At 48.6% G+C, this 15,463-nt stretch overlaps 1 protein-coding gene across 2 annotated transcripts in view; it reads left to right on the top strand.

Moving 5' to 3' along the window:
- Window positions 1–863: 863 nt before the first annotated feature.
- Window positions 864–15,463, top strand: part of MLLT1 (MLLT1 super elongation complex subunit) — a 92,510-nt gene continuing 77,910 nt past the window's right edge. Inside the window, exon 1 of one of the 2 annotated variants that reach the window (XM_056570634.1) lies at window positions 864–1,596. Coding sequence is in view for 1 of the 2 variants with exons in the window: in XM_056570624.1 (XP_056426599.1) it covers window positions 2,028–2,039 (12 nt within the window). In the remaining variant the exon portion in view is untranslated. Of the gene's footprint in view, window positions 1,597–1,652; window positions 2,040–15,463 lie in introns of those variants that run through there. The other variant, XM_056570624.1, reaches the window with a different exon arrangement.

Genomic DNA, 15,463 nt, shown 5'->3' on the forward strand with positions numbered 1-15,463 from the left:
ACTAACGATCAAGTGCCCGATCCAACTGATACTAAAGACTAACGGTCAAGTGCCCGATCCAACTGATGCTAAAGACTAACGATCAAGTGCCCGATCCAACTGATGCTAAAGACTAACGGTCAAGTGCCTGATCCAACTGATGCTAAAGACTAACGATCAAGTGCCCGATCCAACTGATGCTAAAGACTAACGATCAAGTGCCCGATCCAACTGATGCTAAAGACTAACGATCAAGTGCCTGATCCAACTGATGCTAAAGACTAACGGTCAAGTGCCTGATCCAACTGATGCTAAAGACTAACGGTCAAGTGCCTGATCCAACTGATGCTAAAGACTAACGGTCAAGTGCCTGATCCAACTGATGCTAAAGACTAACGGTCAAGTGCCTGATCCAACTGATGCTAAAGACTAACGGTCAAGTGCCCGATCCAACTGATACTAAAGACTAACGGTCAAGTGCCCGATCCAACTGATGCTAAAGACTAACGGTCAAGTGCCCGATCCAACTGATGCTAAAGACTAACGATCAAGTGCCCGATCCAACTGATGCTAAAGACTAACGATCAAGTGCCCGATCCAACTGATGCTAAAGACTAACGATCAAGTGCCCGATCCAACTGATGCTAAAGACTAACGATCAAGTGCCTGATCCAACTGATGCTAAAGACTAACGGTCAAGTGCCCGATCCAACTGATGCTAAAGACTAACGGTCAAGTGCCTGATCCAACTGATGCTAAAGACTAACGGTCAAGTGCCTGATCCAACTGATGCTAAAGACTAACGGTCAAGTGCCTGATCCAACTGATGCTAAAGACTAACGGTCAAGTGCCTGATCCAACTGATGCTAAAGACTAACGGTCAAGTGCCTGATCCAACTGATGCTAAAGACTAAGGGGGAGATTTATCAAAACCAGTGCAGAGGAGAAGTTGCTGAGTTGCCCATAGCAACCAATCACATTGCTTCTTTCATTTTTAACAAGGCCTCTGCAAAATGAAAGAAGCAATCTGATTGGTTGCTATGGGCAGCTTTTCCTCTGCACAGGTTTTGATAAATCTCCCTTTAAGTGTATGGGCTCTGTCCATGCTCCTATAGGTTGCAGGCCTATGCACGTACACACATTTGTAAACCCAGATACATGACGACCCGTTACTATGGGAATTGACATTAAGGCCGTGTCTATGACTCCTGGACACCCTCTTGTCAGGAGTTCTATGGCTACAATGTGCTTCCCCAACCATAGAACATAGTTCTAGTCACGGGAGGCACCATAAGGCAGTGTTTCCCAACCAGGGTGCCTTTAGCTGTTGCAAAACTACAACTCCCAGCATACCATGCTGAGAGTTGTAGTTTTGCAACAGCTGGAGGCACCTCGGTTGGGAAACACTGCCATAAGGGCATCGACAAGTAGAGTATTAAACAAACAGCACAATGCCGGTCCCAGAAGCTCCGCCAGCCGCAGGTCACTCGGTACACATGGGCACAGGTCGGTACAGCTTGTCGGCCGACACTTAGGCGCTCACGTCTCTCCACGCGTATCCTGCAATAAAACAATAACCTCGCAAGGCAGAAAAAAAATCACTTCTTAGAGAAAAAGGTGGGTGGAGCTTAAGAGACGGGAATGTGGGGTTGAAACCTACAGTCGCTATAGAAACGACAGAGCAGCAGGCGATTGGTGGGAGTCGCTGTCACTCACACCATCTCCGCCTATCCTGGGGCTCAGTGTTCTCCTTGTTTCCCCACCGTCCTTCCTGACAGGAAACTCCGCCTGCCGTACCCTTCGGATTGGACAGATTCGAGGTGGTACATTCCGGTATCCCGGCTGTGGGACCTGCAGGCGGAGTGTTCCATTAAGAAAAGAAGGGTGTTCGGGCCTAAGCTGGGCTTGTGGAGCCTTGCTGGATCCGTGCTTTTCTTTTCTCGTTGTGCCGAACAAGGTGCAAGAGCAGGAGGCCGTAAAGGCGGAGGATGAGGCCGTAGGCACCCTGAAGACCTTAGGAGGAAGAAAGCCGATCTGAACCTAGAGACATGGACAGTCAGGTACTGAAAGAGAAAGGGAGGTACTGAAAGGTGAAAGTATGCACTGACCATTGCTGCTCCTTTAGTCTGCATCACTGTACACCTGAATAGTAGACACTTTTCAGAATTAGTAGGTCATGTGTTAAGAAGAATGGAACTAATACCAACTTTACCACAAGGTTCAGAGACAATAAAGGTTAACTGAATTTTGTGTTAGATGATGCAGGAAATGGGGCACTCTAAGAATAAGGGGGGGGGGGAAGTAAGACAGTAGAATGAAATACACTATGGCAAATGACAGTATTGTGAAGACAGGGCTAGCAGCATAACGCTGGGGCAGGCAGCGCAACGCTGAGGCTGGAGGGGCTCAGTATGGGTAACGCTGAAGAAGGACGGAGCAGTGGGGGTAACACTGAGACGGCAGTCAGGGTAACGCTGGGGCGGGCAGCGCAACGCTGAAGCAGAACAGGGTAGTGAGGGTAACGTTGAAGAAGGATGGGGCAGTGGGGTAACATTGAGACAGGACAAGGCAGTCAGGGTAACACTGAGGCAGGACAGGGAGGGCAGCGCAACGTTGAGGCAGGACGGGGCAGACAGTGCAACACTGAGGCAGAACGGGGCAGGCAGTGCAACACTGAGGCAGAACGGGTCAGGCGGCACAACGCTGAAGCAGAACAGGGCAGTGAGGGTAACGTTGAAGAAGGATGGGGCAGTGGGAATAACATTGAGACAGGACAGGGCAGTCAGGGTAATGCTGGGGCAGGCAGTGCAACACTGAGGCAGAACGGGGCAGGCAGCGCGACACTGAGGCAGGACGGGGCAGGCAGCGCGACACTGAGGCAGGACGGGGCAGGCAGCGCGACACTGAGGCAGGACGGGGCAGGCAGCGCGACACTGAGGCAGGACGGGGCAGGCAGCGCGACACTGAGGCAGGACGGGGCAGGCAGCGCGACACTGAGGCAGGACGGGGCAGGCAGCGCGACACTGAGGCAGGACGGGGCAGGCAGCGCGACACTGAGGCAGGACGGGGCAGGCAGCGCGACACTGAGGCAGGACGGGGCAGGCAGCGCGACACTGAGGCAGGACGGGGCAGGCAGCGCGACACTGAGGCAGGACGGGGCAGGCAGCGCGACACTGAGGCAGGACGGGGCAGGCAGCGCGACACTGAGGCAGGACGGGGCAGGCAGCGCGACACTGAGGCAGGACGGGGCAGGCAGCGCGACACTGAGGCAGGACGGGGCAGGCAGCGCGACACTGAGGCAGGACGGGGCAGGCAGCGCGACACTGAGGCAGGACGGGGCAGGCAGCGCGACACTGAGGCAGGACGGGGCAGGCAGCGCGACACTGAGGCAGGACGGGGCAGGCAGCGCGACACTGAGGCAGGACGGGGCAGGCAGCGCGACACTGAGGCAGGACGGGGCAGGCAGCGCGACACTGAGGCAGGACGGGGCAGGCAGCGCGACACTGAGGCAGGACGGGGCAGGCAGCGCGACACTGAGGCAGGACGGGGCAGGCAGCGCGACACTGAGGCAGGACGGGGCAGGCAGCGCGACACTGAGGCAGGACGGGGCAGGCAGCGCGACACTGAGGCAGGACGGGGCAGGCAGCGCGACACTGAGGCAGGACGGGGCAGGCAGCGCGACACTGAGGCAGGACGGGGCAGGCAGCGCGACACTGAGGCAGGACGGGGCAGGCAGCACGACTCTGAGGCTGGAGGGGCTCAGTATGGGTAACGCTGGAGCAGAACAGGGCAGTGAGGGTAACACTGAAACAGGACAGAGCAGTCAGGGTAACGCTGGGGCAGGCAGCGCAACGTTGAGGCAGGACGGGGCAGGCAGCGCAACGTTGAGGCAGGACGGGGCAGGCAGCGGAACGCTGAGGCAGGATGGGGCAGTCAGGCAACGCTGAGGCAGGACGGGGCAGTCAGTGTAACGCTGAAGCGGGACGGGGCAGCCAGCGTAACGCTGAGGCAGGATGGGTCAGGCGGCACAACGCTGAAGCAGAACAGGGCAGTGAGGGTAACGTTGAAGAAGGATGGGGCAGTGGGGGTAACATTGAGACAGGACAGGGCAGTCAGGGTAACGGTAGGGCAGGCAGCGCAACGCGGAGGCAGGAGGATGGGGCAGGCAGCGCAACGCTGAGGCAGGAGGATGGGGCAGGCAGCGCAACGTGAGGCAGGAGGATGGGGCAGGCAGCGCAACGTTGAGGCAGGACGGGCAGTGCAACACTGAGGCAGGACGGGGCAGGCAGTGCAACACTGAAGCAGGACGGGGCAGGCAGCACAACGCTGAAGCTGGAGGGGCTAAGTATGGGTAACGCTGAAGAAGGACGGGGCAGTGGGGGTAACACTGAGACAGGGCAGGGCAGTCAGAGTAACGCTGGGGCGGGCAGCATAACGCTGAGGCAGGACAAGGAAGGCAGCGCAACGCTGAAGCAGAACAAGGTAGTGAGGGTAACGTTGAAGAAGGATGGGACAGTGGGGGTAACATTGAGACAGGACAAGGCAGTCAGGGTAAATCTGGGGCAGGCAGGACAGGGAGGGCAGCGCAACGTTGAGGCAGGACTGGGCAGGCAGTGCAACACTGAGGCAGTACAGGGCAGGCAGTGCAACACTGGGGCAGGCAGGGCAACGCTGAGGCAGGAGGGGGCAGTCAGCGCAATGCTGAGGCAGGAGGGGGCAGTCAGCGCAATGCTGAGGCAGGAGGGGGCAGTCAGCGCAACGCTGAGGCAGGAGGGGGCAGTCAGCGCAACGCTGAGGCAGGACGGGGCAGTCAGCGCAACGCTGAGGCAGGACGGGGCAGTCAGCGCAACGCTGAGGCAGGACGGGGCAGTCAGCGCAACGCTGAGGCAGGACGGGGCAGTCAGCGCAACGCTGAGGCAGGACGGGGCAGTCAGCGCAACGCTGAGGCAGGACGGGGCAGTCAGCGCAACGCTGAGGCAGGACGGGGCAGTCAGCGCAACGCTGAGGCAGGACGGGGCAGTCAGCGCAACGCTGAGGCTGGACGGGGCAGTCAGCGCAACGCTGAGGCTGGAGGGGGCAGTCAGCGCAACGCTGAGGCTGGAGGGGGCAGTCAGCGCAACGCTGAGGCTGGACTGGGCAGGCAGCGCAACTCTGAGGCTGGAGGGGCTCAGTATGGGTAACGCTGGAGCAGAACAGGGCAGTGAGGGTAACATTGAGACAGGACAGGGCAGTCAGGGTAATGCAGAGGCAGAACAGGGCAGTGACGGTAACATTGAAGAAGAATGGGGCAGTGGGGGTAACAGTGGGACGGGGCAGTCAGGTTAACGCTGGGGCAGGCAGCGCAACGATACATAGTACGGTCGAAAAAAGACATATGTCCATCAAGTTCAACCAGGGAATTCAAGGGTAGGGGTGTGGCGCGATATTGAGGAAGGTATGGGATTTTATATTTCCTCATAAGCATTAATGTTATTTTGTTCCAGGAATGTATCTAATCCTGTTTTAAAGCTGTTAATTGTTCCTGCTGTGACCAGTTCCTGAGGTAGACTGTTCCATAAGTTCACAGTTCTCATGGTAAAGAAGGCGTGTCGCCCCTTGAGACTAAACTTTTTCTTCTCCAGACGGAGGGAGTGCCCCCTTGTCCTTTGGGGGGGGGTTTAACGTTGAGGCAGGACGGGGCAGGCAGCGCAAAGCTGAGGCAGGACAGGGCAGGCAGCATAATGCAAGGGCAGGCAGCGCAACGCTGGGGCAGGCAGCGCAACGCTGAGGCAGGATGGGGCAGGCAGCGCAACGCTGAAGCAGGACAGGATAGGGCAGTCAGCGCAAAGTTGAGGCAGGACGGGGCAGGCAGTGCAACGCTGAGGCAGGACAAGACATTCAGTGTCGTGTGTTTTGTGGAAAACTGCCACTGGAGTTTTTGAGCCAAAGCCAGAAGTGGGTCTACTAGGAAGGGGAAGTAAAAGTCTAAATACAGTTCTGACTTCAGCTCAAAAACTGCAGTGGCAGTTTTCCCAAAAACGCCAGAGGAAAACCTATGTTGAAACCTAGCCTAACACTGAGGCAGAACAAGGCAGTCAGCATAACGCTAAAGCAGGACAGGCCAAGCAACAGAATTCTGAGAAAGCACAGGGCAAGCAACAGAATGCCAAGGCAGGACAGGGTAGTCTGCATAATACTGAAATAAGGCAGTCAGCGTAATGCTGAGCGAGTAAAGGGCAAGCATAGGACAGCCAGAAGACAGGGGAAGCAAGAGGAAGGAAGGACAGAGCAGTCAGCATAACACTAGGGCTATGTTCACATGACGGAATTCTGCATGAAAATTCTGCATAAATTTATAGCCAGAAATTCTGCTGCGTGAATGGGACAGCAGAATCCCAGTGAAGTGTATTGGCTAGAAATTCATGCAGAATTGTATGCAGAAATTCTGGCGTGTGAACATCCGCCTCCGCTATTCGGAGTCCTGCCGGCAATTCCGACAGAACGACAGGAGTTTAGCGGAGAAAAAAAATAGTGCATGCACATTTTTTTTTTTTCCTCCACTATACTACCTGGTTCCTGATGGACCCCATTCAAGTGAATAATTCTGAGGCAGGACAGGGCAAACAGTATAATACTGAGGCATGAGTAGAAAGGCAATGTAATGCTGAGGTAGGACAAAGCAGGCAGCAAAACCCTGAGGCCAGAGAGGGCAAGTAAAATAACACACAAGCAGGAAAGATCAGACAGTCTTATGGGGATGAAGCGCAAGGACAGGGCAGGCTGTGTTATGCTAAACATGACAAGGCAGCCAGCTAAGCGCTAAGAAAGGACAGGGCAAGTAGTGTAACACAAACAGGAAAGGACGAGCAGCGGAACGTGGAATCAGGACAGGGTAGGCAGCAAAACACTGAACAGGACAGAGAGGCAGCGGATTACTGAGGCAGGATAGGGCCAGCAGCATAACCCTGAGGCAGGACCTAGAGGGCATCGTAAAACAGGGCATGCGGCAGAAAGCAGAGGCAAGAAAGAATCATTAGTTGATTGTAAAATGGGTCAAGCAGTAAACTAAGCATGGACAACAACTGGACAGTCAGGGATAATGAGGCAAAGTGAGGAAGAATTACTATTTTATGAAATGTGCCAGAATTCTGGTATAATTTGTGCCAAGAAGCTGTGTTCCATGACTTTCTCCACATGTCTTATGCGTTTTAGACACTATTCTGCCCAATCTAACAGAAGGGTGGCTTGACTTTAGATGTGACACAGTGCTCCAAGAAATGTGACAGAAGTCTGGTTTAATCTAAACCAATGAACAGTTTTGTAAACAAAATGTGACCGATTATTAACATGAGCTACTGTGATAAATCTGGCATATTCTTAGTCTAGTGTAATGTTTAGACCAACTATTAATTGATTTAAAGAGTACCTCTCATGATCTGGTGAAATGTTTTAATCCTCCCAGTTCACTGCCCCCATCATGATAAACCACCCCCTGCCTTTTACTTTTATTATTTTAGTTTTCTACCTTTTTAATATTGCTCTGTAGTTTCTGCTCAGTCTCAGTCAGATTCAGAGACTGTGAAGGGGCAGTACCCAGCAGGCATGACATCACCTGAAGCCATACAGGGGAGAACTTCTTCCCTCACTGCTACATACACCCCATAGCAGTTCAGTATGTGAGATGAGCTATGATTGGATAAATCTGCACACGCCCCCCTCAGCATTTCCTTAGTTTGGACTTCCAGGCCAGCAGGAGTCCACATTCTGTGCAAGAGATAGGGGGAAATGTGCTATGGACAGTAGGGAGACACCTAGTGGCAGCTTTTTTAAACACAAAACATAGAAAACTTCATTTTTTTTTTTTTAAACAAAGTACATTAGAAAGATTTTTTTTATTTAATATAAGGAGTGCAATAGCAAAAAATTTGTTAATGAAAGTGCCCATTTAACCCCTTAATAAGCAGGGCGTATATTTACATCCTGCGCCGGCTCCCGTTGTGTGAAGCGCGCTCAGGGGTTGAGCACGCTTCCTACCCAGTGGGTCCCGGTTGCTATCAGCAACCAGGACCCGCAGCTAGTACCGGACATCGCCGATCGAGCTCATGTCCAGTATTAACCCTTAAGACGCCGCGATCAATGTTGATTGCGACGTCTAAATTGGGAGAAAACAGTTGCCGGTTAGCTCAGTGGGCTGTTCAGGACCGCCGCGGTGAAATCACGGCATCCAGAACAGTTGAGAGGACAGTGGGAGGCTTCTTGCCTTTCTTCCAGCCGTCCGATCATTGCTCTGCTGCTCCATGTCTGAGATCCAGGCTGAAGCAGCAGAGCACCGATAACGCTGATCACTGCTATGCTATGGCATAGCATTTAACAGTGTATGCAATCCAAGGATTGTATATAATAGTCCCCTATGGGGACTAAAAAAAGGTGTGTTAAAAAATTTAGTTAATAAATGTGATTAAACCCACTCAGTAATAAAAGATTGAATCACTACCCCCCCCCCTTTCCCATAAAAAAAAAATTAAATAAATGTAAACAAAAATAAAAATTAACATGTGATATTGCCGTGTGCGTAAATGTCTGAACTATAAAAATGTTAATTAAACTGCATGGTCAATGGCGTACACGTAAAAAAAAATTCCAAAGTTGCGTATTTTTGGTCACTTTGTGTGCCCTAATAAAATGTATAAAAGGCGATCAAAAAGTCCCATCAAAACAAAAATGGTACTGATAAAAACTTCAGATCACAGCACAAAAAAATTAGCCCTCATACATCCCTGAAAGTAAAAACTGCCGGTTAACTCAGTGGGCTGTTCGGGATAGCCCCGCTGAAATCGCGGCATCCCGAACAGCTTACAGGACAGCGGGAGGGCCCCTACCTGCCTCCTCGCTGTCCGATCGCCGAATGACTGCTCAGTGCCTGAGATTCAGGCATGAGCAGTCATGCCGCAGAATCATCGATCACTGGTTTCCTATGAGAAACCAGTGATCAATGATAAAGATCAGTGTGTGCAGTGTTATAGGTCCCTATGGAGCTATAATACTGCAAAAAAAAAAAAAGTGAATAAAGATCATTTAACCCCTCCCCTATTAAAAGTTTGAATCACCCCCTTTTCCCATAAAAAAACAGTGTAAATAAAAATAAACATATATGGTATCACCGCGTTCGGAAATGTCCGAATTATAACAATATATTGTTAATTAAACCGCTCGGTCAATGGCGTGCGCGCAAAAAAATTCCAAAGTCCAAAATAGTGCATTTTTGGTCACTTTTTATATCATTTAAAAATGAATAAAAAGTGATCAATAAGTCCTATCAATGCATGGTTCCGTTAAAAACTTCAGATCACTGCGCAAAAAATTAACCCCCCATACCGCCCCATACACGGAAAAATAAAAAAGTTATGGGGGTCAGAAGATGACAATTTTAAACGTATTAATTTTCCTGCATGTAGTTATGATTTTTTTTCTGAAGTAATACAAAATCAAACCTATATAAGTAGGGTATCATTTTAACCGTATGGACCTAGAGAATAAAAAAAAGGTGTAATTTTTACCGAAATATGTACTACGTAGAAACGGAAGCCCCCAAAAGTTACAAAACTGTTTTGTTTTGTTTTTTTTCAATTTTGTCTCACATTGATTTCTTTTCCGTTTCACCGTAGATTTTTGGGCAAAATGACTGACGTCATTGCAAAGTAGAATTGGTGGCGCAAAAAATAAGCAATCATATGGATTTTTAGGTGCAAAATTGAAAGAGTTATGATTTTTTAAAGGCAAGGAGCAAAAAACAAAAATACAAAAGCGGAAAAAAACCCGGTCCTTAAGGGGTTAACCCCTTAACCACTTAAGGACCTAGTGCGTATGGATACGCCTTGACGTCCTGGTACTTAAGGACCCATGGCGTATCTATACGCCCGTGGGAATTTCGGTCCCCGCCGCGACTGCTGATATCAATCAGCAGGCACCCCGCGCAAATGCCCAGGGGAGTCATCAGGTTGCCACCCCTCCTATCCCTGCTATTGATCGTCAGAGGCGACGACCAATAGCAGACCGGGGGCGGGGGGGATTAACCTTCGTTTTCCCCGTCCTGCCCACCCACAATAGGCGGGGCAGAACGGGGAACCGAAGGGGACGGGGTGCCGATGTCCACTTACCCGTCCGGAGGCTGCGGCGACGGTGATCGGCGGGCGGCATCACGTGCGTCTGAAGAGGACGGCTCCCGGGATCCTACGGAAGCCGGTAAGTTGATCTGGAGGGCTACAGTCTGAGACTGTGGTCTCTAACTGTATCGCTCCAGATGTTGCAAAACTACAACTCCCAGCATGCCCAGACAGCTGTTTGGGCATGCTGGAATATGTAGTTTTGCAACAGCTGGAGGGCTGCAGTTTGAGACCACTATACAGTGGTCTCTAAACTATATACCTCCAGATCTTGCAAAACTACAACTCCTAGCATGCCCACATAACTGTTTGTTGTCTGGGCATGCTGGGAGTTGTAGTTTTGCAACATCTGGAGGTCCACAGTTTGGAGATCACTGTGCACTGGTCTAAAAACTGTAGCTCTCCAGATGTTGCAAAACTGCAAATCCCAACATGCCCAGAAAGCAAACAGCTGTCTCGGCATGCTGGGAGTTGTAGTTGGGTGCCTCCAGCTGTTGCATAACTACATCTCCCAGCATGCCCTTCGGTGAATAGTACATGCTGGGAGTTGTAGTTTTGCAACAGCTGGAGGCACACTGGTTGGAAAATACTGAGTTAGGTAACAGAACCTAACTGAAGGTTTTCCAACCAGTGTGCCTCCAGCTGTTGCAAAGGTACAACTCCCAGCATGCACGGTCTGTCAGTACATGCTGGGAGTTGTAGTTTTGAAACAGCTGGAGGTTTGCCTCCCCCCCCCCCCCCCCAATATGAATGTACAGGGTACATTCCCACGGACAGGTTTACAGTAAATTTCCTGCTTCAAGTTTGGGCTGCGGCAAATTTTTCCCCCCAGCACAAACTCCTAGCGGGAAATTCACCGTAACACGCCAGTGTGAATGTACCCTAAAAACACTACACTACACTAACACATAATAAAGGGTAAAACACTACATATACACCCCCTTACACTGTCCCCCCCCCCCCCCCCCTAATAAAAATTTAAAACGTCTTGTACGGCAGGATTTCCACTGACTGTCCAGGCATGCTGGGAGTTTAGCAACAGCTGGAGGCACCCTGTTTGGGAATCACTGGTTTAGAATACCCCTATGCAATCCCTAATTTAGTCCTCAAATGCGCATGGCGCTCTCTCACTTCGGAGCCCTGTTGTATTTCAAGGAAACAGTGTAGGGCCATATATGGGGTATCTCCGTACTCGGGAGAAATTGCACTACAAATTTTGGGGGTCTTTTTTTTCCCCTTTTACCGCTTGTGAAAAGGAAAAGTTGGGGGCTACACCAGCCTGTTAGTGTAAAAAAAATAAAAAAAATTTACACTAACATGCTGGTGTTGCCCCATACTTTTTATTTCCACAAGCGGTAAAAGGAAAAAAAAACAAAATTAGTAACGCAATTTCTCCTGAGTACGGAAATACCCCAGATGTCGGCGTAAAATGCTCTGCGGACGCACAACAAGGCTCAGGAATGAGAGCGCACCATGTACATTTGAGGCCTAAATTGGTGATTTGCACAGGCGTGGCTGATTTTACAGCGGTTCTGACAAACGCAAAAAAAATAAATAAAAATACCCACATGTGACCCCATTTTGGAAACTAGACCCCTTACCGAACGTGACAAGGGGTATAGTGAGCCTGAACACCCCACAGGTGTTTGACGAATTTTCATTAAAGTTGGATGGGAAAATGAAAAAAATTATATTTTTTCACTAAAATGCTGGTGTTACCCTAAATTTTTCATTTTCACAAGGGAAAATAGGAAAAAAGCCCCCCCAATTTTGTAACCCCATCTCTTCTCAGTAAGAACATACCCCATATGTGAATTGAAAGTGCTCTGCGGGCGAACTACAATGCTCAGAAGAGAATGAGCATCATTTGGATTTTGTAGAGAAAATTTGTCCGGAATTGAAGGCCACATGTGTTTACAAAGCCCCCATAGTGCCAGAACAATGGACCCCCGACACGTGACCCCATTTTGGAAACTACACCCCTCACGTAATGTAATAAGGGGTACATTGAGAATTTACGCCCCACAGGTATCTGACAGATTTTTGGAACAGTGGTCCGTAAAAATGAGAAATTAAATTTTTAATTTGCACAGCCCACTGTTCCAAAGATCTGTGAGGTGCACCACTTATTAAATTCTGTGAGGGGTGTAGTTTCCAAAATGGGGTCACATGTGGGGGGGGGTCCACTGTTCTGGCACCACGGGGGGCTTTGTAAAACGCACATGGCCCCTGACTACCATTCCAAACGAATTCTCTTTCCAAAAGCTCAATGGCGCTCCTCCTCTTCTGAGCATTGTAGTTCGCCAGCAGAGCATTTTACGTCCTAACGTGGGGTATTTCCATACTCAGAAGAAATGGGGTTAAAAATTTTGGGGGTCATTTTCTCCTATTACCCCTTGTAAAAATGTAAAATTTTGGGGAAAAACTGCATTTTAGTTAAAATTTTTTTTTTCATTTACACATCCAACTTTAACGAAAAGTCGTCAAACACCTGTGGGGTGTTAAGGCTCAGTGGACCCCTTGTTACGTTCCTTCAGGGGTGTAGTTTCCAAAATAGTATGCTATGTGGGTACTTTTTGCACCACAGGGGCTTCCTAAATGCGACATGCCCCCAAAAAACCATTTCAGCAAAAGTTGCTTTCAAAAAGCCACATGTGACTCCTTCTCTTCTGAGCATTGTAGTTCACCCGCAAAGCATTTTACATCCTAACATGGGGTATTTCCATGCTCAGAAGAGATGGGGTTACAAATTTGGGGGGGGGGGCATTTTCTCCCATTACCCTTTGTAAAAATGGTAAATTTGGGGGAAAAACTGCACTTTAGTGTGACATTTTTTTTTTCCATTTACACATCCGATTTTAACGAAAAGTTGTCAAACACCTGCTGGGTGTTAAGGCTAACTGGACCCCTTGTTTCGTGCCTTGAGGGGTGTAGTTTCCAAATGGTATGCCATGTGGTGTTTTCTGCTGTTCTGGCACCATAGGGGCTTTCTAAATGTGACATGCCCCCCAAAAACCATTTCAGAAAAATTTACTCTCCAAAATCCCATTGTCGCTCCTTCCCTTCTGTGCCCTCTACTGCGCCCGCCGAACACTTGACATACACATATGAGGTATTTCCTTACTCGAGAGAAATTGGGTTACAAATTTTGGGGGCTTTTTCTCCTATTACCACTTGTAAAAATTCAAAAACTGGGTCTACAAGAACATGCGAGTGTAAAAAATGAAGATTTTGAATTTTCTCCTTCACTTTGCTGCTATTCCTGTGAAACACCTAAAGGGTTAACACACTTACTGAATGTAATTTTGAATACTTTGAGGGGTGCAGTTTTTATAATGGGGTCATTTGTGGGGTATTTCTAATCTGAAGACCCCTCAAATCCACTTCAAAACTGAACTGTTCCCTGAAAAATTCCGATTTTGAAAAGTTTTTATAAAAATTTGAAAATTGCTGCTGAACTTTGAAGCCCTCTGATGTCTTCCAAAAGTAAAAACATGTCAACTTCATGATGCAAATATAAAGTAGACATATTGTATATGTGAATCAATGTATAATTTATTTGGAATATCCATTTTCCTTATAAGCAGAGAGCTTCAAAGTTAAAAAAATGCTAAATTTTCAATTTTTTCATAAAATTTTTGAATTTTTCACCAAGAAACGATGCAAGTATCGACAAAATTTTACCACTAACATAAAGTAGAATATGTCACGAAAAAGCAATCTCTGAATCAGAATGAAAGGTAAAAAGCATTCCAGAGTTATTAATGCTTGAAGTGACAGTGGTCAGATGTTCAAAAAATGGCCGGGTCCTTAAGGTATATTTGGGCTGGGTCCTTAAGGGGTTAACGACAATGGACGTAAATGTACATCATGGTGCTGGCAATCAGTGTAAGCAATGTTATAGCCCCCTATGGGAGCTATAACACTGCAAAAAAAAAGTGTAAAAAAAATAAATAAATAAATAAAATAAAAATATATAAAAAGGTTAATACCGAATTTATCGGGGTATACCACGCACCGGCCTATAACACGCACCCTCATTTTACCAAGGACATTTGGGTAAAAAAAGTTTTTTACCCAAATATCCATGGTAAAATGAGGGTGCGTGTGTGCGTATGTATACACCGATACACCCCCAGGAAAGGCAGGGGGAGAGAGGCCATCGCTGCCCGCTTCTCTCCCCCTTCCTTTCCTGGGGTCTAGAGCCCTGCTGCCGGCCCTTCTCTCCCCCTGGCTATCGGCGCCGCTGCCCGTTCTGTCCCCCTGACTATCGGTGCCGGCGCCCCATTGCCGGCGCCAATAGCCAGGGGGAGAGAAGGGGCAGCGGCACCCATTGCTGGCGCCGCTGCCCCGTTGCCTCCCCCCATCCCTGGTGGCACAATTACCTGTTGCCGATAGTCAGGGGGACAGAACGGGCAGCAGCGCCGATAGCCAGGGGGAGAGAAGGGCCGGCAGCAGGGCTCTAGACCCCAGGAAAGGCAGGGGGAGAGAAGCCGGCAGTGACTGCCTCTCTTCCCCTGCCTTTCCTGAGGGTGTATCGGCGTATAACACGCACATAGACTTTAGGCTAAAAATTTTTGCCTAAAAAGTGCGTGCTATACGCCGATAAATACGGTAAATGTGATTTAACCCTTTCCTTAATAAAAGTTCAAATCACCCCCCCCCCCCTTTTTCCCATAAAAAAAAAAAAAACATGTAAATAAATCTAAACATATGTGGTATCACCGCGTGTGTAAATGTCCAAACTATAAAAAATATATCATTAACCCCTTAAGGACGCAGGGTTTTTTAGTTTTTGCTTTCGTTTTTTCCTCCTTACCTTTTAAAAATCGTAACCCTTTCAATTTTCCACCTAAAAATCCATATTATGGCTTATTTTTTGCGTCACAAATTCTTCTTTGCAGGAACTTTAGTCATTTTACCCAAAAATTCACGGCGAAATGGGGAAAAAAATCATTGTGCGACAAAATCGAAGAAAAAAACGCCCATTTGTAATTTTGGGGGCTTCCGTTTCTACGCAGTGCATATTTCGGTAAAATTACACCTTTTCATTATTCTGTAGGTCCATACAGTTAAAATGATACCCTACTTATATAGGTTTCATTTTGTCGTACTTCTGGAAAAAATCATAACTACATGCAGGAAAATTTATGTTTAAAAATGTCATCTTCTGACCCCTATAACTTTTTAATTTTTCCATGTACAGGGCGGTATGAGGACTCATTTTTGCGCCGTGATCTGAAGTTTTTATCGGTACCATTGTTGTTTTGATCTGACTTTTTGATCACTTTTTTTTTTATTTTTTAATGGTATAAAAAGCAACCAAAAAGAAGCTTTTTTGG

Source organism: Hyla sarda, chromosome 1, assembly GCF_029499605.1.
Source record: "Hyla sarda isolate aHylSar1 chromosome 1, aHylSar1.hap1, whole genome shotgun sequence".
NCBI classification, from domain to species: domain Eukaryota; kingdom Metazoa; phylum Chordata; class Amphibia; order Anura; family Hylidae; genus Hyla; species Hyla sarda.